This window comes from Eptesicus fuscus, chromosome 18 (assembly GCF_027574615.1).
Source record: "Eptesicus fuscus isolate TK198812 chromosome 18, DD_ASM_mEF_20220401, whole genome shotgun sequence".
NCBI lineage: Eukaryota > Metazoa > Chordata > Mammalia > Chiroptera > Vespertilionidae > Eptesicus > Eptesicus fuscus.
Window position 1 is genome coordinate 6,524,281 of NC_072490.1, and position 26,208 is coordinate 6,550,488.

General features: G+C 46.3%; 1 protein-coding gene across 1 annotated transcript in view; it reads right to left on the bottom strand.

Annotated features, from left to right (window-relative positions):
• SCN10A (sodium voltage-gated channel alpha subunit 10) overlaps nucleotides 1–26,208 on the bottom strand; it is a 79,092-nt gene that overhangs the window by 38,668 nt on the left and 14,216 nt on the right. The window contains exons 4-13 of the mRNA XM_054729544.1: nucleotides 21,969–22,097; nucleotides 21,252–21,343; nucleotides 18,692–18,913; nucleotides 18,224–18,287; nucleotides 14,127–14,268; nucleotides 13,780–13,977; nucleotides 12,662–12,832; nucleotides 8,014–8,307; nucleotides 5,542–5,653; nucleotides 934–1,172 (exon numbers count right to left, since the gene is read on the bottom strand). Of these exons, the coding sequence (XP_054585519.1) occupies nucleotides 934–1,172; nucleotides 5,542–5,653; nucleotides 8,014–8,307; nucleotides 12,662–12,832; nucleotides 13,780–13,977; nucleotides 14,127–14,268; nucleotides 18,224–18,287; nucleotides 18,692–18,913; nucleotides 21,252–21,343; nucleotides 21,969–22,097 (1,663 nt within the window). The remainder of the gene's footprint in view (nucleotides 1–933; nucleotides 1,173–5,541; nucleotides 5,654–8,013; nucleotides 8,308–12,661; nucleotides 12,833–13,779; nucleotides 13,978–14,126; nucleotides 14,269–18,223; nucleotides 18,288–18,691; nucleotides 18,914–21,251; nucleotides 21,344–21,968; nucleotides 22,098–26,208) is intronic.

The following is a 26,208-nucleotide window of genomic DNA, read 5'->3' on the forward strand; positions in this document are numbered from 1 at the left end:
GGTAAGAAGAAAGCAGAGACCAGGGCCAGGGGCTTCTCTGTCATTTGACCGCATTGGTGCCTGTCACCAGCCTGGGCAACACAGGGTTGCACTGCTTTTACAGAGAAGGAACGGGTTGGGAGTGTCAGGGACTTGGCTAATGGCACAGACTGCCACTGTGTTCTTCAAGGGGCATCTGTGGGGTGCTCTCTGTAGGCAAGTCAGGGTGGGCTGGTGGGGGATGGGGTTAAGGTCCTGTGCCCTAGAGAAACCTGGACAAGTCTCGCTCCACCTCCCCAGCTGTGTCACCTTGGGCGGGATTCTTAACCTCTCTGAGTCTTGGTGCTCTCTTCTGGGCTGTGAGGGTGATGATGGCCTCCTAACGTTGTGACTCTGAGCTAATACTTATAAAGCACCTGTAGGCACCCCCAAATGCCTCCCTTGCTTTCATTTCACAAAATGGCGCTCTGCTCCGTCACAGGAGTGGAGGCCTTTCTCTCTCTCACCTCAACCTCTCCAACTGTAAAATGGGGGTGTGGACCCAAAAGTCTCTTCCATAAAGCCCTCTGTGGTCTATGCTGACTTCTTAGAAATAGGTTCTCCCTTCTCTTTCCAGTTCTCCTTTTCTGGAAGGAAACTGGAATGTCCATATCTTTACATAGGACAGTGGCCTTCACACGTATTTCAAGGTAGAGGCATCTAAAATCGGGAGAATGCGAGTGGTCAGGGCTTTCTTGGTCCACTTCCCTGTGCTCGCTCATCCCCAAGCAATTCCCACCAGCTCAGCCTGGCCCTCTGGACTTGACTTCCTGGACTCAGCGTCCACCCATCTCCTGCACCGCTCCTCTGCTCTCCGCTAGCTAGACCAACGCTCCAATCAACCAGGGCATGTGGCCACCCCCCCCCCAGAGCTCCCCGGCCATGGTGGCATGGTGGTGGCTGCCAGGCACTCACAATGTTGCCTACGGCGAACATGGTTTCAAAGGTGTGGCTCATGTTGTGGTGCTCCATGGACATGAAGACTGTGTTCACCACGATGCACAGGGTGATGGTGAGCTCCGCAAAGGGGTCCGTCACAATCCTGAACAGGAGCGTCTTGAACTTCAGCCATGAGGGGCTGCACTCCCAGATCAGATACTTCTGAGCCAAGCTGGTCAAGCAGGGTGGGCACCTCTGTTCAGATTCCTCCAGTTCTGCATCACAGGTGTAGTCAATGACAGCTGTCAGCCAGGAGTCACTTCAGACCCCCACCCCCTAGACCAGTGGTTCTCAACATGTCTAATGCCGCGACCCTTTAATACAGTTCCTCATGTTGTGGGTGACCCCCAACCATAAAATTATTTTCGTTGCTACTTCATCACTGTCATTTTGCTACTGTTAATGAATTGGCATGTAAATATCTGTGTTTTCCGATGGTCTTAGGCGACTCCTGTGAAAGGGTTGTTTGACCCCCAAAGGGGTTGCCACCCACAGGTTGAGAACCACTGCCCTAGACCTTGTCATTACTAATAACCACTGCCTCCAATCTCCACTTCAGCCTCCCTTTCTCTGATTACTATTTCCTAGTTTTTGAAGTTCCTTCAGTCCAGCAACCCCAATCCAGTCTCTCCCCATCTAGTCCTCCAGACCATGCACCCTATACTTTTTAACTGCTCATCACCTATGTCATGTCTTGACTTCTCAACTTACCTAAGTTAGAGTTCATGTCCATCCCTCTATTTATTCCTTTGCAGACACCTGCGATTCCCCCTTCATTGTACTTATCTGGCAGAACCCCAACTTGGAATAAACTCAATGCACAGACTACTCCGCACCTGAGCACTGAACCTGGATGCAGAAAGTACATGACTATGCTGGCTGGTCCCACTAGGGATTCATGAGTCCCAGCTGGTCACTGTCCAAAAATTCTGCCACATTTCTCTATTTCAGTCCATGCCTTCAGCCTCCCAGACTACTATTTCTCTCTTTCTCCTCTCTCTTCCAACCTCCATCGCCCCCTCTCCATGCCTCTCTCTGGCACTAAAAAGAAGCACAGGAAGTAGTGCTGAGTGAGGAATCTTGCAGAGATACCATTGTGGCAGGAAGCAGCCTGTCTGTGAGGCAGGACAGGGAGAGACTCAGCCTTGTAAACAGCCTCAGCTTTGTTGCTCTTGACTGTCTGGGGAGATACAGAGGCTAAAAGAATTATGCACTTGCTAGCTTGTAAACGATCAGGCTTCCTCCCTCAAAGAGTCTTCTGCAAAAAAAGCTATTCCAGAAAGAACTTTCCTCCTGTTATTATTAAAGAGATGTCCCCCCTCCTATTAACAGCCAATGTCTCCACCTGTGCTTTCTCTCCTGCTAGCCACTTCAAGAATTTATGGAACATTCCCTCTCTTCCCTTTATGTTTTCAATCTCCCCCATTCTCACAGACCATCTCCATTAACATGTAAATGTCCTTTTTAAAAATTCCACATAAGAAAACCAAAATAAAATCTTCCTTCAACTCTACTTACACTATAGTGTCGTTTTTACTATCTCCTTCTCTTCACAGAAAAAGTTCTTGAAAAAGTTGTTTATATATAATATCTCCACTTCCTTACCTCTCATTTATTCTTCATCCCTCCCTCCAATGTGGCTTCTGCCTGCCCCCTTACCCCACCAATCCTCTCTTGCTCAATCACCAAAGACATCACATGACCAAAACCCTGGACTCTTTTGATGCTCAATCTTATTTGTTTCTATAGGATTGCCTCTTTTGACCTTTCTGTTCTTCTTGAAGGAATTTTGACCTTTGGCTCTGTGTTGTATTCTCCTGGGTCTTCTCTTATGCCTAGGCATTCCTTCTTAGCCTCCTCTACTGACTGCATTTCTTCTGTTCAATCATTGAATGTTGTTGCTTCTTAGAACTCTGTCCCAGACCTTCTCATCTTACTTGATTCCCTCAACATCATCCATCCACTTGCACCATTTCTAAATTACCGCCTGTATTCAACTGCTTTCAATGATGTATCTCTAGGTCACTCTCAGCTTCTAAGCTCTAGACCAGTGGTCGGCAAACTGCGGCTCTGTTGACTAATGAGTTTGCCGACCACTGGGATAGGGGCTAAATTACAAGGAACAACAACAGCCTGTAATTATTGGAATCGAGAGTCTATTTATCATAAAACCGACTTCCTCCTGGGCATCTCCACCTGGTTGTCTCAGGGGCTCCTGGAACCCAATATGTCGCAGACTCAACTCATGATCCTCCTTGCTCATCTTTCCCCAGTGAATCCCCCTGCTCCCTCTAAAGTGTTCCCTTTATGTCATTGCACCAGCATCCCTTCAGTTGCTTATGCATGTAAACCACCAAATTTTGAATCTTATGCTCCTTAGATAGCTCTCAGATCCTTCCATTTCCATCATCCTCACTGCCACCACCGCAGAGTCCAGGCACTGCCATGTTCCCCTGCTTTCCTCCTAACTGGTCCCCTGCCAATGCCATTCCCCTCTTAATTCCCTTCTCTACATGCATCCAGAGTAACCTTTATAAAATGCAAATGTAGCACCTCTGCTGCCAATCCTTTAGTGGCACCTCACTGCTCTTAGGATGAAATCCAAAATCCTTAATATGGTCTAAGAAGTCCTGTGGGTCTGGCCCCAGTCCATCTCTCTAGCCTTATTTTAAGGCCCTCTCTTCCTGGCTCTCTATGCTCCTGCTCTGGCAAGCTTTTTCAATTCTTCAAGGGTGATGCTGTCTTTTGCTTCAGAGATTTTGCTGTTTTTACTATCTGGAATACATCCCTAACGCCTGGCTAAACTTACCACATCTTGCTTAGCACCCTACACTTCTCCTTAAGACACTCAGCACCCCAGAAGTAACCTGTTCCATGTCCTTCTCCCCGACTCAGCATGAGGGTAGAGACTAGAATGTGCTCACTGCTGTGCTCCTGCTTCTGGTTTCTGGTTGGGACAACTGTCAAATCTTAGCTTGTAGGCCAAGCGTAGGGGTTTACCTGCCCCAGCTTCAGGGAACTGCCAAGTTCTTATTGGCTTGGGCCAAACTTTCTCAGGCACAATCACTCCCAAAGTGGTGGACTTTGTAAATCCAATCATAATTCTGACAGCATCAAGCTTCCTTCATGGACTCCATGGGTATACAGGACATAATGGTCAACCAGAGAAGATCATAGCTCATCTGCCCTATGCACAAACACGTTTGACCTAACCTGAGGTCACCTTTACCCAGAAAAATGTCATTATTTCTCCTGCCTTTCCTCACCTACTCCCATAGTATCTTCCTTGAAGGGAAGTCTGTCCTACCTCAGAATATATGACAATTCCTGTTCATCAGTCCAGGTCATTATAAATTACTATTACCTGCCCCCATATCACCTTTTGTGCATCACACTCATTTACTATTCATTCAACAACTATGTGTTGAGCACCTACCATGTACCAGCACTTCCATTCTAGGTACTGGAGATCCAGCAGTGAGCAAAAAGATATATCTCTGACCTGTGGAATTTATAACCTACTGTATATTTTCACTATTTTACAGATGAGAAAACTGAGGCACAGAACAGTTAATGGAGCCCCAAGATGGCACAGCTTACCACAAGTGACAGAGCCAGGATGCAAACTCAGACAGCTGGGCTCTAGGGTCTGTGTTCTTTACTACCCTCTATTGCTTCTCATCCAACCCAAACTGCTTTTGTTCTTAGGACACATGTTTTGTTCATTCCTGCAAAATGCATTGCATTTGCTGTTCATCTGTCTGGAACCTTCTCCCCCAAGTCCTCACAAGGCTGATTCCCTTACTTTATTCAGATTTCTGGTCTATTTAGGGAGAATAGTCTTCCACAACCACCCCATCTAAAATAGCCCCTTCTGACCTAGCCAGTTTGGCTCAGTGGATAGAGTGTTGGCCTGCAGACTGCAGGGTCCTGGGATCGATTCTGGTCAAGAGCACATGCCTGGGTTGCAGGCTCAATCCCCAGTAGGGAGTGTGCAGGAGGCAGCCAATCAATGATTCTCTCTCATCATTGATGTTTCTATCTCTCCCTCTCTGAAATCAATAAAAAAAATATATTTTTAAAAACTATCCCCTTCTTTAACTCCTTATTCTCCACCTCTTCCTTACTTAATTTTTCTTTTACTTCTTATCACTACCTGAATATCTATTTGTGCTTATCATCTGTATACCCCAGCCCCAGGATGTAGATTCCATGAGGCTGGGCTTCTAGCTTGTTGACCACTGAATCCTCAGCTCCTGGAACAATGCCATCCACAGAGCAGGTGCTCAACAAACTTTTGTTGATGAGTGAATACATGAGAAAAGAGGGAAGGAGGAAGCTTGAGAGTTCTGGGGAATAAATGAAAAAGCAAGCTGTTTGTATTTAACATTTGCTATTTGAAAAATTATCCACATTACAAAAACCCCACATTGATTAAGGGTGATGGGCCAAAGGCAGAAAAAAGAGGAGTGTTTAGGATCCCAGGACACAGAGATGGGTGCCCTTTGACACAGGGTTGGGGCATCCCCCGCTGCTGCTCACACAGGGACTCATGACAGCGACCTTCCAATGAGTAGCACTTACCCTCGAGGACGGAGGTCATGATACTGACCACACTCATTGCCCTTTGGATTCGGAAGGGTTCATTCAAGTATTCTGCTGATAAGAAAGTCTTCTTTTGTCCTGCTTCAGACGCCTACTGGGATACAAGCAGAGTCAGGGCACTCTCCAGATTTGACTTGATGGTTTTTCAGTGGCAAAGGGAGCTCACTCGGCCTCTATTGGCCAGTCTCATGTAGCTGTGAGTTGCCCAGTGAAGCTGTGACCCTCAGCAGTCACGCTCAGAGAAACTGGGCTGCTGCTTGAACTTGGGGTAAGAACTCAAACATGACGAGCAGGACACAGAGCTGGGGTGCAGCCCGAGCCAAGGTCTGCAGCTAACATAGTGGCCTGGGCTCACCTGAGGCTCTGCAAACTCCTGCCCTGGGACAGGGACCTGGCACCAGGGTGGGGAAGGGCTTCTACCAAAGGGAGAGGAGCAGCAGGCCAGGCAGTCATATGAGACATCCTCTGGGCTGTGCATATGACATTCACACAGACTATGCATGGTATGTATACTACTCCACGATAGACTTTCTGGACCTCTCTTCTCATTGGCCCTTTCCCACCCCACATAAAACCCAGGTTCTAATTCCACACAGTCTCTTTCTGAGGGACATTTGTGAGTGTCTACTGTCCAGTTTTCAATTGTCTGACACAATCCTTTTGATGCTTCCCTCTTTGAGCCTTCAATCAGAAGTTCTGTCCGGGTCCTATGCCAGGCCCCAAACTCTAGTCACAACTCCCCCTTGGATGTGGGGAGTCCAAAGCCCAAAGCAGCTGATTGAGCACCACACAAACCATTCAGAACCCAAATTCAGCAAGCATTTATTGAGTACCGACCATGGCTGAAGCTGGTAGGTATACAGTAAGTGCTTAATACATATAAAGAAAGTTTCCATTCATGAGGGCTCAACCAAAGATGCTAGCAGATGCTGTAGTTATTTGTTAGACTCATGCATATAAATATAGGCACTTTCTGATTCCATTGAACCCTTTAGCTATTTAGAAGCCTTTTACAAGGGGAGACACGGAGGCGTGAAGAATTTAAGGGACTTGCTAAAGGTGACTGAGTTAGCAAATGACACAGTTGTGATTGAAACCCAGGTTTGTGTGACACAGAAAGGGCTTAAAGACTTAATCCTGCACAAGCCAAATAATTTACCAAAAATGTATCCAAGTTGGAATATCTAGGAAAGTAGTAATCTAGGGATCAATAAGGTTTCTTGAATGGGGGATTTTCTAGAAGGTTAAGCACCCCTTAGGGGGCCCTGCAGACTGGCTTTGACTTCAGGATTCTGTGCTGGGGTTTCCTGTTGGTCCTTAGAAACCTACTCTCTCTTCTCTGCCTAGTCCTGTGTACACACTGCATCACCCTTACCCTCTGGTTCTGGTTGGGTTTGACCAATGGGAGGCACAGATAGGAGATCAGAGGCTGCAAGGGGAGAGGAGCCCTGGATCTACCATCTGGCTTCCCCCCGCTGGGCTGTGGCTGGGCCCTGGCTGTAATTCTCTGCCTGAGATGGCAAGATCTATGAAGCTGCCCCCACACAAAGCGGTAGCTCTTGCCGGATCCTGATTCTGGTCCTTTCCCTTGTCCCTCCACCCTAGGTACATACAGCTTCCCACAGTGCTGGTCTCTAGGGGTCTCATGGTCCCTTCTTAGCTCCCAGAGCCCCGCCCACTCCTGTAAGTATTCCTCTAAACTCTTGCCCGTTGGAGTGGTTCCTTCATCTGTTTCTTGGTGGCATCCCATCAGAGATGCAGCTGAGGTAACTCTATAAGACTTCTCCAAGTCAGAAGAGCCATCCAGTGGTCTTCTCACAAGTCCATTTGCAAACTGCTCTGTGTCCAAGGCTAGCCAGCGAGGGCAACCAAGAAACACTAGCAGCATCATTACTGCAATTGGATGGAGAACTCACATTCTGTCACAGCTCCCAATCCAATGAGGAGTCCCTTGGCTTGGCATTACACTCTGTGATTATTCTATTGAGAGTGTTGACCATTCAGTCATGGTTGCCTACTTTGCTTCTGCTCAGGTCTGTCCAGGGCACCTGCTAGGATTTCTCTGGGTCCCATCAGCCACGCCCAGGGTAATTTGCACAGAGCCCCAGGAAGGAGGAGAATCCTCCAGTTTTCTCTTTCTTATCCAGAGAGCAAGCAGGCCTATCTCTAAAGCAGTGGTAGCAAGTGAGGACAGAGAAACACTGAAGAAAATATGGGATCAACTGGAAAATAATCTGTATCCCTTTACAGAGTAAACCAGAAAACCTGTTTGAACTCAGGTAAACCCAGCTTCTCTCTCTGGGTCTCACTTGCCCAGGATGTAAAATGGGGGTGAATGGGAGGCATTGGGCAGAATGAGGTCTAAAGGACCCTTTCATGGGTGACACTCAGAACATCTTGGCCCAAGGCCTCTAACTGGAGAGCAGCCCCAAAGAACACTCCCCAACTCACCGAGCCTTCTGTGACTCCAGGTCCATGCTCACCAGTGGGCAATGTGGGGTGTCCATCCTCTCCATGCCCTGATCCAGGGTTGGTGGGTTGAGGCAGCGGGCTCTTAGGGAGAGGGCCTGGTTGGTTGGTACTCCCACCCAACAGCAGGGAGCCCCGATGGCTGTCGTGGTCTCCAAGAAAGACTCCATCATCTGTGACCCCATCAGGGAATGAGCCGTCTCGGACAGGGGCCCGGAAATGGAACACACTGCCATGGCTAGCCCGGCGTCTCCCAGAGGTGAGGCCTAGGAAAGACTGGGCATTGCCCCAGAGGAGCAGGAAAGGAGGAGGCTGGACGCTTGCCCTGCAGGACAATCTGGAGCCCAGCACTTGGCTCTGCTCACTCTCATTTCCCTGCCCTTATTCTCATGACCATCTAGCAGCAAATGAAGGATACAGATCTAATGGGTATTCTAGGTAAACATGGGGAGAGAACAGGGAAAAATATTCTTGACACAACCTGGGAAAAAGCCAAGAGAGATGACAGATTACAGGGTGCTTAAGATCAGCAAATAGGTCCTCATGGCCTAGGACATGTTAGAGGACAACCTTGTGGTTCAATCAGATGTGTCAACTGTTTGCCAGCCTTTGGCTATCAGGCGTCTCCACGTGCAAGTTGTGACCTGAGGAGACTCTGCTACGTGAACTAGTTCTGGAACATGCTTGGTAAGTGGTTGTTGAATGACCCAGTGCACTTTATGGCCGGAAAATTAGGTTCTACAATTCATTAGATTCAGCCTACATGTGCGGCAAAGGAAAAGACAAGAGCTTTGCAATGCAATAAGCTTCCAGGATCCCTTGAGGCAAACTTTGAATAGTCGACAATGGGGAGATTGAAGGGAGAGTTACAGCCTAATTTCCTGGAAGAATAATGACATTCCTCCAAATCAATAAACATTTCCCATCAAAATCTGCCTCTGAGGGAATTGTGTGACCTACAGTTGCCAGAAAAAAAGGAACTAATTCATCGGCCCAGAGCTCCTGGAGAGTTAGGATGCTGGGTGAGCTAGTTCCCAGGGCCACCGTGGGAACCTGACCATAACAAGTTATCCATTATGTCCATAGGTCATATAAGTTATTTCTAAAATCTAAACACTGACTTCCTACCAAACTCTGATCATACTGCTGAAAATTTTCCCCTTCCTTACTTCTGTGGACAAAAAAGGGGACACATACTAAACCTGACAAGCTCAGGGGTGGCCTGCATGGCAGGTGTTACAAACTCAAGAGACCTAATGTAATGGCATAGGATGGTCTGAAATGAAAACTTCCTAACAAAAGGTGAGTCGTGGCAGGTAGTCATGTCCTAGGCCAGTGTCTTCATTGACAAAGGTCAATTTTACCGTAACTGAGCCTATCTATCCTCTTTTTGCATCGATGATAACTTGCCTTTGGAATGTCAGGGTAATTCCCCTTTTCCAGACTCCTCAGGACACAATCTCCCACCAATATACGAGACTACAGAATCCCTTATTGATATCTTGTTCTCCCTCCCACATACCATCTCTATGTGCTGTAAATGTTAACTACCCTTTATCCACCAATGTAAAAGAAGTGTGTGTCTCTTCATTTTACTCTCTCTCCAATCTCTGAGATTTTCCCGTTTTTGTTTTCTCCTGCCTCCCTAATCTCTCACTCATGGATTTTATGTAATCCCCTTACAGCATCCCCTTTGATACTGATATATAAAATAAGTGTTAATAGTGACATTTTCAGGAGCATTTCCTCAATCCGTTGAGATTTTTGCTTTCCAGCAATTGTCATTAATTTGGCTCAAACAAACTCATAAAAATTTTCTACAGTCCTGGCCTGCGTGGCTCAGTTGGTTGGGTATTGTCCCGGGTACTGAGGGGTTGCTGGTTCAGTTCCCTGTTGGGGAACATGGCTAGATTGCAAACTCAATCCCTGGTGGGGGTCATGCAGGAGGCAGCTGGTTTTACTCTCACATCAATGTTTCTCTCTCTTTTTCCCCCTCCCATTTTCTCTGTAAATATCAATTTAAAAAAATCTTTAAAAATTATTTACAGCTTTGGACATTTTTTACATCAAGAATTCCTTTTATTTACTAAACTGATAAAATTGAGTCATCTTGTCCATTAGCATTCTCCTTACTTATCCCCTTATCTCACAGAAATTTCAGCAACCATCATTGAAATCCTGACATTGTAAACAGAGCACTCTTTGCCTAGGATATATGTCCAAGGAACATGCTACTCATAAAAATCCACAAATCTTCTCACTTTTGAAGCAAAGTAGCAGAGTCAGTAAATCCTTATTAAAGATTGGACAACCAAATTATTTGCACTTGGGCACTAAGCAAACCAATAAAGAAATGAGGAAGAACAATTTTGGTCCCATATTTGACAGGCAGTGCCTCCTTAGCCAACAATTAATATTTCAAAATTAACCTATTGTGGGCAATGACTTTTCTCTCTCTCTCTCTCTCTCTCTCTCTCTCTCTCTCTCTCTCTCTCTCGTTTTGTTAATCCTTACCTGAGTATATTTTTTCCATTGACTATTTTAGAGAGAGTGGAGGAGAGGAGGGAGGTGGAGAGAGAGAAATATCAATGTGAGAGAGACACATAAATTGGTTGCCTCCTGCACGCACCCCAACTGGAGCCAGAATTGAGCCTGCAACTGACTTAGGTGCCCTTGATGGGAATCAAGCTCCAGACCCTTTGGTTCCTGGGCCAACGCTCTAATCACGGACCAAAACAGGCCAGGGTAGCAATGACTTCTGATTTTAAGTATTAGACTCATCATAACATGCGTCATCCAAGCAGACACACCAGTTTCCTGTGGGTTCCCTGAGACCTTGACTGTGTCTTTCCTAGCTACCTCCAACCATCCTCTCACTTCTGATCGTAAGAGAATGGCTTTATATAAAAACTGCCGAGGGTCTATTTACCACATCAATATACCCGGGGAAAAAGGAAGGGAGTGCCTTCTTGAATGGCCTCCAATTAATCAGGTAGCATTAAAGAATTACCCAAATGGCATCTTCCTGTATTTGCTTGTACATGTTCTCCTTTGTGCCTGGAAAATATGCCTTCCAAACCCTCCTGTTACTGGAGGACCCTCTACTCACTATTTACTATTCATTTTGATTAGTCTCTCTTCCGGTGAAACCTTTCCTGATACAGCCTAATCCTGTAAGAGTTGTGTTTCCTCTTCTATTTCCCAAACACCATTTACTTGTCCCTGACAGAGTATCTAACATGTATCTGTTTTTATGTGTGCCACCTCCATCCACGTGGACGTCCTTGGGAAACGGACCACGTTTTAGCAATCTCTTTATACAAACCACCTCGTATTGTTGCATGAACAAGACATAGTTCCTCTTTTTTTTCCCTTAGAAGGTGAGAATAGCTGGAAAGATAACCACATATACCAAACAATTATTGGAAATCCAGGTGCTGAGTTATGGGGAAAATTAAAGCCCAATTCAGAGTACCATTGACATTTCCTTGAAGCTGCAATTCATCCTGATTTGTCAAACCCCTGGTCAAACCCCCTTTGAAACTTCTTCTGAACTGTGCCCTGTGCATGCCAGGGGTTCCTCAAGAGGCAGAGCAAGGAAGGGAAGGACACAAACTCTGATAAATGCTAAAGTGTGGGTGTCTCTGAGGCCAGTGTGCAGGTGAGTGTGTCTGTGTGCTTATATGCACACACGAGTTTGAGGGTTGTACAGACGATATTCCAAAAAGTAAAATATCCTTCAGATGAGCACAGGAAAAGAGACTGAGAAGGAAGTAAGAGTCAGAAGGCCCCCAAATAGCCATTTTTATCCCCTTTCCCATACAATAGTACTAGAGTGGGTACTATTGTACCACAAAGGGGTTATTATCTGTCAGGCCTGTGGAAAGGGCATATGTGGGCTACACAGGACTTTGAAGGGACAAGAAGGTGGTGGGAGGAAACTTGGGGTGAGTACTGTGAATCTTAGAGTGGGAGGTAGAGGCTTGCTGTGGGGCAGAATTGCTACAGGATCTGCAGTGAGGTACTCAAGTTATTCCTAGACTGGACACTATCACAGAGATGGGTGCTGGGATCTTCTGTGCCAACAATAGGTAGGCATTTGAGCTGTAGGGGCTGAGGCATGAGGTCAGAAAAGAAGCTTGCAAATGATTTCAGCACCACGGACAAGAACCTCCCTCCAGGTTACAGAATTATGGATGGCGAGTGTGTCAGAAGGAAGCTGACTCAGGATGATCACAGGTCCACAGACACCTCAAAGATATCATGTCCAATATGGGCTCACCACTTTCCAACACACTTAGCTCCTTCCTCCAGTGCTCCTGACTTAGAATCACCACCCACCTAATTGCCCAAGCTTGAAACCTGGGAGTCATTTTGAACTCCTCTACTTTTTCCACATTACACAGTCCCAGTCTTGTTGATTCCATCTCTACCCATCAAAGTCTTTATAATCCACCTTCTTTTCCCATCCATAATGACCCTGCCTTAATATGGGTCACAATTTTGGGGTCTGGATTACTAAAACAGCCTCCCAATATGTGTGCCTCCAGCTATGTCCCTGTTACAAACCTACTGTTTACAACAGCTGCAAAGGTGGGTACTCTTCAGAGCACAAACCTGAGTCCCTTACCATCCTGCGTTGGTTGTAAGGCTCAGATTGTGGTGATTTATTGTCATCTGTGGAGCCATCTGACACCTTTGGCTTCATTCTGTGCCTTTTTTCATTGGCTCTTTTGGAGGCTAAAGGGGATCCACTGTGGGAGTGGAGAGAGGCGGTGTCAATCCCCATTGCTGCCAGCACCTGAGGAGAGAGAACAGCAGCTGCAGCCAACAGTATCTGGTTGAGCTTAGCATACATGTGTCCCCCAGATATAGGGTGTCACAGAGGTGAATGCATCTGAAACAGAGGAAGTCAGGATGAGGACTCGGGTGGTGGTGGGATTGAGACATGGCAGGAAGAGCGACCTCTGGGTCACCTTACTCATTCACACTGTGGAGGAGACCCTTTTGATGACCTGTCCAGATCCCTTTACCTGGTCAGGACACTCATCTTCAGCTGAGTGTGGAGTGCTCGCTGCTAATGGCTCACAGCTGCAGCATTCTGCAGAAAGTTTCCTTTGACTGTACATCTGGCTGGGGCAGGTGTGAGGGTACAAAAGTCCAGCCCTCTTGCTTCAAGTTAGTAGGACTAACTGTGATACAAGCATGCCCCAGAGTTCCCATGGGATCATGCCAAATGCAGTCTCTAGCTGAGGCTACTTTCTCATTTATTTTTTCCCCTAGACCAGTGGTCGGCAAAGTCGTTAGTCAACAGAGCCAAATATCAACAGTACAACGATTGAAATTTCTTTTGAGAGCCGAATTTTTTAAACTTAAACTTCTTCTAATGCCACTTCTTCAAAATAGACTCGCCCAGGCCGTGGCATTTTGTGGAAGAGCCACACTCAAGGGGCCGAAGAGCTGCATGTGGCTCATGAGCTGCAGTCTGCTGACCACAGCCCTAGCCTATCCTGCTTCCTTCACTCTCCTTCTTCTGAGGGCAACCTCAATAAATCACTTACCTAACTTCTTCATTTGGGTTCTTCCTCTTCTTTTTTAAGAAAACCTGATGTAAGATAGTCCCTGAGGTAAGATGAATCTTCCTAACATTCCTGAGAATAAGAGCCTTAATCTAAGGGACTGGTCCAAACCTCTGCCTAAGATTGTACAGCTGCAACAGACTTCACAAAGCTTCCACCCCTCACAGACCTCATGCTCCTTCCGGAGCATCTCGAGGGCCTCCTGGAACTTCTTCTCCTTGGCTTCAATTTCATCCATGGTTGCTTTGTTCTGCTCCTCGTATGCCATGGTGACGACAGCCAAAATCAAGTTGACCAGGTAGAAAGATACCAGGAAGATGACAAGCACAAAAAAGACCATATAGAATTTCCCAGAAGCCCTCAGGGTCTGCAGATTCAAGAGAAAAAAGAGAGACATGTGCCCAGAGTAGATGGCCCCCCTGACATTGTCAGGTTCCTCCAGGAAATATGTAGCCATGTTGAAGCTGACCCCCTCCGCCTTCAACCAAGTCTGTGTGGGGACATGCAGATCAATACCTGCTGGTAGAGGCGTTCCCAGGAATCCTGTGTCATGAGGCGGAACAGTGAGAGGAAAGCCCAAGCGAAGGAATCAAAGCTGGTGTAGTTAAAATCTGGGTTGTCAGATGTTTTCATGCAGAAATAACCTTTAGGGCAGTGGCTGCAGTGAGAGCAGAGAAGGTCATCAATTGCACAGCACCCTGTTTATTGGGGGCAAGGCAGCCTGGCGCTGTGGGAAGATTGGAATTCAAGGCCTGAACCTCCTCTTATGAGCCAGATGACCTTGCACACTTAGTCTCTTTAGGTCTCAGTTTCTCTTGCCCATTAAATGGGGGTGACAATATTCTCACTTCAGAGTTTCATGCAGAAGGGAGTGGTCCAGAGAAGGTCAGCAGGCTGCTCAGGAATGACCCTAGAAGGTGACAAGCTCTTTGCAAGTTCACACCAGGGGTGTGAACTTGCACAAAAAAGACCATATAGAATTTCCCAGAAGCCCTCAGGGTCTGCAGATTCAAGAGAAAAAAGAGAGACATGTGCCCAGAGTAGATGGCCCCCCTGACATTGTCAGGTTCCTCCAGGAAATATGTAGCCATGTTGAAGCTGAATAGCACAGACTCAACACCTGAGCCTATTGGCATTACCTGCAGAATTGTCCATTAAAGGAGGATTCACATTAGCCAAGTTCACCGACCAATTATATATAACAATGAAAACATTTTTCACCTACTGAGCACCTTCTCTCTCTCTCTCTCTCTCCTACATGCTTTAAAATGCTATAATTGTCTCCGTATTCTTTTTACAAATGTGCAAGTTGAGGTTCAGAGAGAAGTCAGTCCCTAAAACCACACAGATGTTAATGTATTTATTTGAAAGGAGAACTATAACTGTCAAGTAGCTTATGAAGACTGACTTATGAAGGAAGGTCAAATTGAAGATGATTTCTTGGTGAGCATTGGGATGGGAGTGCTAGACTCCTCTCTATCTTAATAAGAGGGTAAGTTGATATCGAGAAATATCTCTAAGCTCAGGGCATATGAGGTTCTGTCATTCACCTTCGTGGGATGGCCTGGTCAAGGAAACAGTAATGCCACATCTGCATTCTGGATTCTACTACTCTCGGATTCCCTCACCAATACAAGCCTCTGGGGCTCTCCTTATTTCAGACGTCCATGTGAACACTGAAGCCCGAGATCCATACAACTGATTAGAGCCTCAACAACTTGATTATAATCAATCCCCATTCTATCTCCACCCTTGGTTCCCAGACATTGTAGACCCACATTTATAGTCAGCCTCTTGGTTTGCTCCCCCAAGGAGCTAGTGAACCCATCACCTGTAGGTTTGCTAGTGAACTCTGAGGGCAGTCTTATTTCTATGACTTCTGTAGAACCCCATTGTAGCTGCTATGCATCAACAGCTAACTGCTCTGAGAATGACACGAGATCATGGTACAAAGCCTCTTGCATGATGCCTTCAGCATAGTAATGATGATATATAAAATGCAAATTAAAATTCCTGCTGCTTTTAACCTGATGCTACCAGAAAGATGTATGTGAAAGAAGGCTGAAAATCATCAAGTATTCCCTAGTATGTATTTTCCGCCTTAACACCCCAGGCTTTTTTGCCACAGAGCCACTGGTCACATAGGGCCTCTGCTCAGGGCTCTGCTTCTCTGAAGGCCAGCATAGGACCCAGGGTTGCTGGTCACGACATGTCCTTCAGAGCTTACTCTGCCCATTGTCCTGAGCTGCCCTCTACTTGCCATCCCAGCTCTATCCACTCCTTCACTACCTGCCCAGGACCTGCCCAACAGGAGGTCTGGCTTCTATTGGAGCTTGAGGGGCTACCCATGGATGGACTCCAGTGCCTGGGCTACTCTGGAGCCATTGCCATGAGAAATGCCATTATCAGACAGGAAAGAGACATTGATGGGGCCCTATTTTAAATTTAAGTCAAAGGCAAATGAAAGCTGACATCGGAATAATTCTCTCCCTGAGCCAAAGAAGCAAATGCCAAGTGCTTTGTAAAGAAAGAGGCTAAGAAGCCTTTGTTGATCAAGTTCTCCTGTTTGCACACACCCCTCAGCTCTATCTGAGATTGTTTTCCTAGTGAGCTGACTAAGGCAGAGCTCCATATAGGTAGCACTAGCTCCACGTGGGCAACATGGGGCTGTCAGCTACTCAGGGAGCAGGGTCGTGTGGGCTTTGATCTTCCAGGCCCCCCCAGCCGTGGAGGTGGGAGAGGTGAGCCCTTCTGATCTGTTTTCCTGAGCTCTTTCTGCTCACATCTGCTTTAGTGGTCAAAGAAGCAGGCAAACCTGGGGGGCCCCTACCTCTTTTCTTGGTCTCACATTCTGTCCTGCCACCTGGAATGGCCTCCATTCAAACTCTTATTCACCCAGCCTGCTCTTCAACTCTCGCCTCAACTACCACCTTCAGGAGACCTTCCCTGACCTCCGCTCCTGCCTCGTACCATCACCTCCCTGTGCTGCCACGGTCCTCGGAACCTCTAGCGCAGCACTGGGTCTCCACAGTGTAGCATCCAGAGCTCACAAACTGGCCGCTTGCAGGCTGAGTTTGGCTTGCAGAAATATTTGTTTGGGTCCATAATATATAGACATTTAATGGAATTGGCAGCCAATGCTAATAGTTGGGAAATTTCACATAAAAATCGTGATGTCCTATTTCTCTTTTAGCAGTTGGAAGAGTTGGAAGTAGTGGACCCTCATGGCAACCCAAGGCTGCACTGAGCAGTGGCTGCCTCTTTAGATGGAGCATGAACTCTCATTGCCACGGGTCCCACCCAGCCCGCTCCTCTCTTTCGTTGTTATGTGTCTGGCCTCCGTAAGGTTTGAAACGACAAAGTCTGATGCACGTGCTTCTTTCTCTGTTATGTGAGGATAAGGAAACCCATGTGATAATTAAATGTGGAGCATTTGATACAAAACATATTTAATAATATATGAGTTCCCTTCTGGGGTAGATTGCTTATAAAAATGGCCACAACTGCCCTAACCGGTTTGGCTCAGTGGATAGAGCATCGACCTGCAGGATGAAGGGTCCCAGGTTCGATTCCAGTCAAGGGCATGTACCTTGGTTGTGTGCACATCCCCAGTAGGGGGTGTGCAGGAGGCAGCTGATCGATGTTTCTCTCTCATCGATGTTTCTAACTCTCTATCCCTCTCCCTTCCTCTCTGTAAAAATATCAATAAAATATGTTTTTAAAAATGGCCACGGTTATTCTCCTCCCTGTGTCCATACTCCTTTGCTATATGATGCTGCAGCTCCTCCTATCAAAAGGTAGAGTCTGTTTCTCTACTTCTTGGATCTGGACTGACCTTTGACTTGCTTTGGTTAATAGAATGCAGTAGAAGTTACATTGTGCCAGTTCTAAGCCTCAAGAGACCATTTACACTTTCACTCTTTCTCTCAGAACCCTGACTCTGCCATGAGAATAAGCCCAGGCTAACCTTGGGTGGATGAGAAACCACATGGAGCAGAGACCAGCCACTCCAGCTGAGACCATCTTAGATCAGCTGGTCTCCAGCTAATCTGCCCCTGAATATGCATGAATGAACCCAGTCACTGTCAGAAGAACACCACAGTGATCTCAGCACAACATGCTGATGTGTAGAATCCTGAGCTAAATAAATGGCTGGTATTTTAAGTCACAAAATCTTGGGGTTGTTTGTTACACAGCATAAGCTAACTTGTACACTCTCTCCCATAGCCCTGGGGTGGCAGAAGCCATGACTTACTCATTTCCTCATTTTCTTTAGGACCTGCAACCCCGTCTCTGCCCAGAAAATGCTCATGATGCCTGACTGGCATGGCTCAATGGTTGAGCGCAGACCTATGAACCAGGAGGTCATGGTTCGATTCCTGGTCAGTGCACATGCCTGGGTAGCAGGCTCAATCCCCCATGAGGGGCGTGCAGGAGGCAGCCAATCAGTGATTCTATCTCATCACTGATGTTTCTATCTCTCTCTCCCTCTCCCTTCCTCTCTGAAATCAATAAAAAAATATATTTGTAAAAAAGAGAAAAAGAAAATGCTGATGACGAGAAGGAGAAAGGATTGTTGGGCATTGGAGCTATGTCACGGGTTGGACACTCACCCTGCATCAGTTCCGTTGCCGCACAATAAGCGATCAGAAGTGCCTGGCTTATTGATGTACATGTCTGCAAAAGAAAGGGAGAAGTGGAAGCTTTGCAGATGGTTCTGAACCCTTCAACTCAAGCCTGGGGCGTGAGGGCAGCACCTGTCAGTCTTCCGCCCCAGCGAGGTAAGTTTCCTCGGCTATGTGCTCTCAGAGGACATGCAGGACGCTTGGAAGGAAAAAGGCCCATTTGGGAAGAGAAAAGCTGAGCAGTGACTTCAGCTTCAAGCCTCTCCCAGCAGAGGCAGCATGACTTGCCCCTGGATTTATACCTCGTTTCCTTGTAAAAGGGATGTTTGGTAACAGAAATAGGAAATCCAAAAGTAAAATGTAACTCTGGGAAAGCATTTGAGCAGAAAAGAAGAATCAAACTACATGTCTATATAGGTATGCAGGGGTTTCACACCTCTTGCCAACCAGACAGACCTGCACCATTATGGCAGAAATTCCACTCGAGCTTTTCATAAGAGGAGTAATTGGCTGTATCGTTGAGAGCTGTGCAATTCTTGACACAGTTGTTCTTGAGGTTGCCCTTGAAGAGCTGCAGGCCCACCAGGGCAAAGACACCCAGACAGAAGACGGTGAGGATGGTCACATCCGCCAGCTTCTTCACTGAGTGGATCAGGGCCCCAACGATGACCTTCAGCCCTATGGGAAGATGACAGCAATACTCCCACATGGATAAGGTACCACACACAGCACACACATGTGCCTGGCACACCTGCATCTTAGCCATCCTACCCTCTCACTATGTACAGGTATGAGGCATTTTACAAACTCTATGGCAGTTCCAACCCTAGTTCTTCATACGAACCTAGTTAAGATTATTGCCTCATTGTAAAGATGAGGCAACTGATACCAGGCAATGCATTTCTTATCATCTTAAGGCTAATACATTCCTGACAATAGCAATTCAATTTAAAAAACAATTGTTGAGCCCTAGCCAGTTTTGCTCAGTGGATAGAGCATTGGCCTGTGGACTGAAGGGTCCCGGGTTAGATTCCGGTCATGGGCTTGTGCCTTGGTTACAGACTCCTCCCTAGCCCAGGCCCTGGTCAGGGCTCATGCAGGAGGCAACTAATCAATGTGTTTCTCTCATATCAGTATTTCTCTCTGTTTTTCCCTCTCTCTTCCACTCTCCCTAAAAATCAATGGAAAAATATCCTCGGGTGAGGATTAAAAATAAATAAATAAATAAATAAATAAAATAAAGCATTTTTCTAAGATATTTATTTTTTTAAAAAAAGAATTGTTGAGTTCCTGCTATATCCCAGGTATTGTGCTAATCATGATAATCATGAGGCACCTAACTTCATTCCAGTCACTTGGCATCTGTATTTCTGCACTCACCTTGATATCCTGGGAGAAGCTTGAGGCTGTGTGTGTGTGTGTGTGTGTGTGTGTGTGAGAGAGAGAGAGTGGGGGGGGGGGGGGCGGGGAGAGGTTCAAGGAGATAAAATGAGACAGAAAAGAGAGACATAGACACAAAAATACAGAGACAATAGAGCAAGACCATGAGAGCCGCTGGAAACAGAGAGAATCTGAGAGAGGCTATGTCAGAGTCAAGCCCGGTTGGCAGCAAAAATGAGGCCCCTGCTCGTTTAAGGACAGATGGTTTGCAGCTCTGCAAACGAAACCACCTTCTTTGGCAGAGCAGTTTCAAGGGTAGCAGAATGACCTCTGACCAGGGAAGCAGTCTGGGACCAAACCTTGTCATTTTGGTCAACAAATAACTAATGGAGCACTACCTACACCTGTGCCTGTCCCTGGGCTGGGAGCTGGTATGTGGTGTTGTGTGACAATCGAGGGGAATTCCTTAGCATTAGCCAGCAGGGGCACCCATAGTAGCAGCACCTAACCAAAGCCTTGGGATGGGGGTGGGGTGGGGTGTGAGGACATCGGGAAAGACCAGGAAGTCTCCTTTGGGCTCCTGGTGACAACAGACATCTTGGGGGCCCAATAAGATGAGCTCTGGTGAACTACTTTCATTTCTGAGTTCTCTGTGATCAGGGTTATCGGATTCTTTTCTCAGCACAGTGGTCGGCAAACTGCGGCTCACGAGCCACATGCGGCTCTTTGGCCCCTTGAGTTTTTAGCAAAGGCCAGCTTAGGAGTACCCTAATTAAGTTAATAACAATGTACCTACCTCTATAGTTTAAGTTTAAAAAATTTGGCTCTCAAAAGAAATTTCAATCGTTGTACTGTTGATATTTGGCTCTGTTGACTAATGAGTTTGCCGACCACTGTCTCAGCATGTCTAAAGACAGGGCTGAGGCTCAAGCTTCCAGATCTATGGAAATGGCTGAGACACGCACAGAGCCCTGAGCTGCCTTCCCCTTCCTTCCTATTTATTTCCAAGCTTACACCTTTGGTTGAAGGGATACATGTGAATCTGACCAGACGGAGGCTTGCCTGACCTCCACAACAAGAATATAAAACGAGGACTTGACCTTCTTCTTGTCACTTATTGATGGTGAGACCGTGCGATGCTATGGACAGAGCACTGGCCGAGAAATCGAGGCACTAGGTTTCTAGGTCACACTTTGCCTCAGTTTCTTTTTATTGTAAGTGGGGACAAGAGTCCATGCCATGGAGCTTTAAAAATCATAAGGCTACTAACAAGAGAGAGAGAGAGAGAGAGAGAGAGGGAGGTGGGGAGAGAGAGAGAGGTGCAAGGAGGTATTTTATTGATTTCAGAAAGGAAGGGAGAGGGAGAGAGGGATAGAATAATGATAAAAGAGAATCATTGATTGGCTGCATTCTGCATTCCCCCTACTGGGGTGAGAGCCACCAACCTGAATATGTGCCCTGATCGGGAATCGAACCATGACCTCCTGGTTCATAGGTCGATGATCAACCACTGAGCCATGCTGGCTGGACCAAGCTCTGGAGCTTTATAGGGCTCTGGTGAAAGTCAAGGGGGGACACTAGGCTGTGGACACCAGCACGTGCTCCATGAGTAAATGTGCTGGTTAAAGCCGCTCACCTGGAATCACAGAGACTGTTTTTAAAGCTCTAAGAACTCTGAACGTCCGCAGGCCTGAGATCCCCTGGAGATCTGTCATTGTGCTAATGTACCTATGGGACCAGAAGTCAGTCAGCATCTCTGCAAGGAGAGGGCCCTGGGAACGCATGCAGCATAGATAAGGACGCCTGGGGGTGACGGGAGCTTAGGAAGGACCCAGAACAGACAGAGAGTCTAATAGCACTTCCACCTATAGACCAATACTAACATGGATTGAATTGTCATAACACCTTTCCGAATGGCCCCTTTGAGAAGATGTGCTGGGAGTTAGGGGGGTCCCTTGTGCTACACATATGGATGGGTATTCAAGCATGTGGGCTTGGCCAACCAGCCTTTGCAGACACTGGTTGCTCAGGGAAAGACATTCTTGTCAGGTAACTGGCCTGTCAATCTACTTTGACAGGCCGGTTACCAGCTCAGATTTGAGGTCCCTGAGGATATGGGACTAACCCTGGAAAGTGACCCCGAAAGCCACAGTCTGTGGCAACAAACCCCCAGGCCATGCAGTTTCAAATGAGGAAGCTAGATAGAGATAAGGAAAGACCCCAGAGTGTGAACCTGAGCACACCCATGGCCCTCCCCCCACCATACACACACACACACACACACACACACACACACACACACACACACGCACGCATGCGCGCACGCGCCAAATCAGGGTGGAGAAATACTCACGCCAGGGTGATGACGCTAAAATCCAGCCAGTTCCAAGGATCTCGCAGGTAGGTGAACTCATTGAGACAAAATCCTCCTGCCACTATCTTTATCAAGGCTTCGAAGGTATAAATGACAGTGAAGACATACCTGGAGGGAGGGTGGGAAGAGCTCAGACGGAGAGCTGCTGAGGTGGTTCTGAAGGAAAACCTGCCAAGATCCTCCCCGAGGTGGGGAAGGGGAAGAAGAAAAGACGCAGACAGAGGAACTCAGAGGAATGGGTCCAATGTGTGTGGTTAAGACGATTTGCAGTATTTGCAGCTCAGATAGTAGGCGGGGGGGGGGGGGGGGGGGGGGGGGCAATGGATGCCCCAAGTTTCCAGGTTCCCAGAGGCTCCCTGCCCTGAGGGAAGCCGGAGGCTCTTCTTCTCACCTGTGGATGGCTGAAGAGGTGGAAGAGGGCCTAACCCTGCTATATTTCTCCTCCCCAGACTTCTCTACTCCGACTGTCTTTTCTTCTCACGCCATGCCCAGTCTCAGGGATCCCAGTCTAAGCCATATAAGGCGGGAAACAGCTGGGTTCATGGAGGAAAACGCATCTATGTCCACAAACATTTTCTCAAACCTGCTCTTTTGTTCTGTCGGTTGGATTTGAAGGGAGGGGAGTGGTGTTTCTCAAACGTTCAGAATCCCTCCATCACCTACAGTAGTGGTTCTCAAACTCGAGCAAGCACCTGGAGGGCTCATTCAAACATGGATTTCTGGGCTTGCACCCAACCCCCCGAACCCCGCCCCCCAGCATTCTTAACTAAGTAAATCTGGAGTAAGGCCCCCAAAAGTGTTTTCTGAACAAGTCCCAGATGATGCCTATGTTGCCAGCCCAGGGAACTAGTTTAGAACCACTGACCAAAGGGATCCAGATGCACACCTATGTGGTCAGTGGTTCTAAACTGACAGAGCAGACCCAAGACAGCTGGCACCTTAGCTGCTAGTGGGGAGCTCGCAGAAGCAAAGCAACCCCCACTGCAGAACTGCTTAGGACTTAGAGATGCTAAATCCCTGGGGTGTGGGGCGAGGGTGGCAAGCAGGGGCTGGAACAGTTTGAAAGTCTTTACAAGAAGCAGCTGAGCTTTTACGACCCCACTCTACACCGCCCATGCACTGGGAATGGATTGGATGTTCATCCTCTCACGAGGTGAGCACGAGGGAGAGAGTTGCACACCGAGACAGGGTGATAAAGGAAAAATGTACACACTGAAAGGCAGACAACCCTCCCACCCACCTGCTTGCTCCCCGCAGCACACTGCTAGAAGCCCAGTAGTCAGGCTAATAGCCCCAGATGCTGCACTTTTCATATGGACAGCCAGCCAACAAGCATCAGGAATTTTAAGGATGCTTCTAATATCAAAGATTAAAGAAACCAAACAGGAAAGAGGAAAAAAAAGAAAAGAAACGAAAAGAAAAGAAAAGGAGGGAGGGAGGGAGGGAGGGAGGGAGGGAGGGAGGGAGGAAGGAAGTGAGGAAGGAAGGAAGGAAGGAAGGAAGGAAGGAAGGAAGGAAGGAAGGAAGGAAGGAAGGGAAAAAGAGGCAATGCAGGGAGCAGGAAAAAAAGTTAGGGAAAAATACCTTATCATTAATATTTTAGAGAGTTAAGAGATGAGAAGAAACTGGACACATAAAACAAGGTCAGAAAGATATAAACAAGAATATTCAAAGAAGAAACAGACTTTTAAAATAAAAATGTCATAGGGAAAGTAAAATATTAATGGGATGGCTGAAGATAAAATTGAGTAAATCCCTCAGAAAGTGGAACAAAATGAAATGGACAAGAGGTGATAAAAAGCATCAAAAGTAGAGAATCAGACCAATAGTTACAATGTCTAAATAATAGGAGGTTTAGAAAGAAACAGACAGGAAAACTGAAGGATCACAAGTATTGAAAAAAAAAATGAATGAAAGGCTCATACCAAGGCATACCATCAAAGATTCAGAGCATTGTCCACAAAGAGAAGCCTTTCTCTTTTGAAGGAGTGACAATCACAGGTCACACACCAAGGACTGAGAATCAGAATATCATCCAACTTTTCAAGCGCAGTCTTTGTTTCATTCGAATCCATGTTTGAGTGAAACAAAGCCTTCAGCATTTTGAGGAAAATAAATTTCCAATGCAGAATTTCTTCTCCGCCTCAACTGTTAGGGGTAGGATGAAGACAATTACAGATAGGCAAAGTCTCAGGAAATGTACTTCCTATCTACCCTTCTGAGAAGGTTACTAGGGGGTGTGCTCCACCCAAACAAGGAAGTAATCAATAAGGAGGGAGATATGGGATGTAGGGGAGAGATCAATGGAATCCAAAAGAGGATGGAGAAAGAAAAAAACAAAACAAAACAAAAAAAACTCTGGAAAAAGAGGTGTGCATCAGGCCTAGGGAACTTTGAGGCTAGATTGAGGCAGGAGATGGAGCACTCCAAGAGTGGTTTCCCCAAGAAGATTTGAAACTGGTGGGAAACCTGATGTGTCTGAATAAATTGAAACAATAATTAAACCTCTGGGAACAAATTAGTGATAAATAATTAAACCTCTAAAGAGTTTGGGAACAAATTAGTGATAAATTAGTGAACAAGTGAAGAAATAAAATCCTTATTAACTCCAGAGAGAGCAAAAACATGCAAAAAGAAAATGTCATCAAAACATACTGCACGGCTCAGCTGTGAGCAGAATTTTCTCAGCAGCACTATTATAGACTAGTAAGCATATGTGCAGCCAGACGATGGACATATAGTTTGATTATCTCACTAAATGCTTTGGTGCAGCTAATGGGGAGATGAGTGCGAGAGGGAATGAGTCTGTATATGTGGACCTAATTCTTCCCCCCCCCCCATAACAGAAAGCCAATAGATAACATCTAAAATGGAAGAAAAAAATAGTAGTATGAGTATATTATTAGCGATAGGGAGATAGAAGAAGTAAAAATGTTGAGAGGTTTGCCTTCGGAAATATGGAATTAGAGGTGAGAAGATGAGAAGAGAGGAATTTGTTTCTGTTAGACTCTTTATAGAAGCTCGACCTTTTAAACCACAAACTTGTATATCTTCAATAAAAGTAAAAATTAAATTAAAACGTGAACAGCAGTCCTGGTTTTTCATCGCTGTGAGGGGAGAAATGGTGTTTGAAATCACTCACGAAGAAATCTCTGGCTGGACAGCTGCATGAGCTGTCAGCTTCCGTATTTTGTTGGGTTTTCCCCGAGCCCCACTCTTTGTGTTTTTTACATTAGGAAATTTTAACTCAGAATTATAGGTTGTGGGAAGCTTTGACGGATAGTTCTGGCTTTTCAGATCAAATGCAGACCAGAAATTATGGAGAGAATTCCCATTAAAGACAACGTTCAGTGTTTCACCAGCAGACCAGCACCCCAGCTCAGCACCCCTGAGAGCTGAGATGTCAGAGGTCCCAACCTGGAGACAGCAGCTGACAGTCACACCCTCTCTCTCTCTGCTGGCACGTGGCTTGTAAGATATGTCTCCGTGTTCCATTGCAGCCTTTGGGTGTGATGTATAATATGCAAAAGACATAGCCTACGTGCTTTTCTCTGCTGAATGAAGAAAATCATCGGGTTCTGGGGAAAGAGTCAAAATCTCAGCCATGGAGCCATTTGCTGACTCTCAACCCCTGTTCAGTTTTAAGAAACGCTGAGGTCTGATCATTTAAAAACCCTCATATTTTGGTCCTGAAGTCAAAGATCCATATTATTCAAAATCCTAAATGATAATTTTAAAAAGATTTTATTCCTTATTTTAAGACACTGTAAACCCTTTTCTTTCTGGAGGCACGCAATGGACCCCTGTGAATGAGGCGTGTGCCATGAATAAGGCGTGGTCTGCATTTGGAAGCAATTCCTTCCAATGGCACAGTGATGCCTTGGCGTGCAGCCCTTGTGGCCGGAGCTTCTTCAATACCAAGTCAATGTATCTTTTTTTTTTTTTCAATTGCAGTAAAATATGCATAATATAAAATTGACTACTTTGACCATTTTAAAGTATACAATTCAGTGACATTAAGTACATTCACAATATGATGCAACCATCACCACTATCCATCTCTAGCACTTTTTCATCTTCCTAAATTGAAACTCTCTACTCATGAAACATCAACTCCCCATTCTTCCCTCCCCTACTACCTGGCAACCTCTGTTCTACTTTCTGTCTCCATAAATTTGCTTATTCCAGGGACCTCATATAAATGGAATCATACCATTTT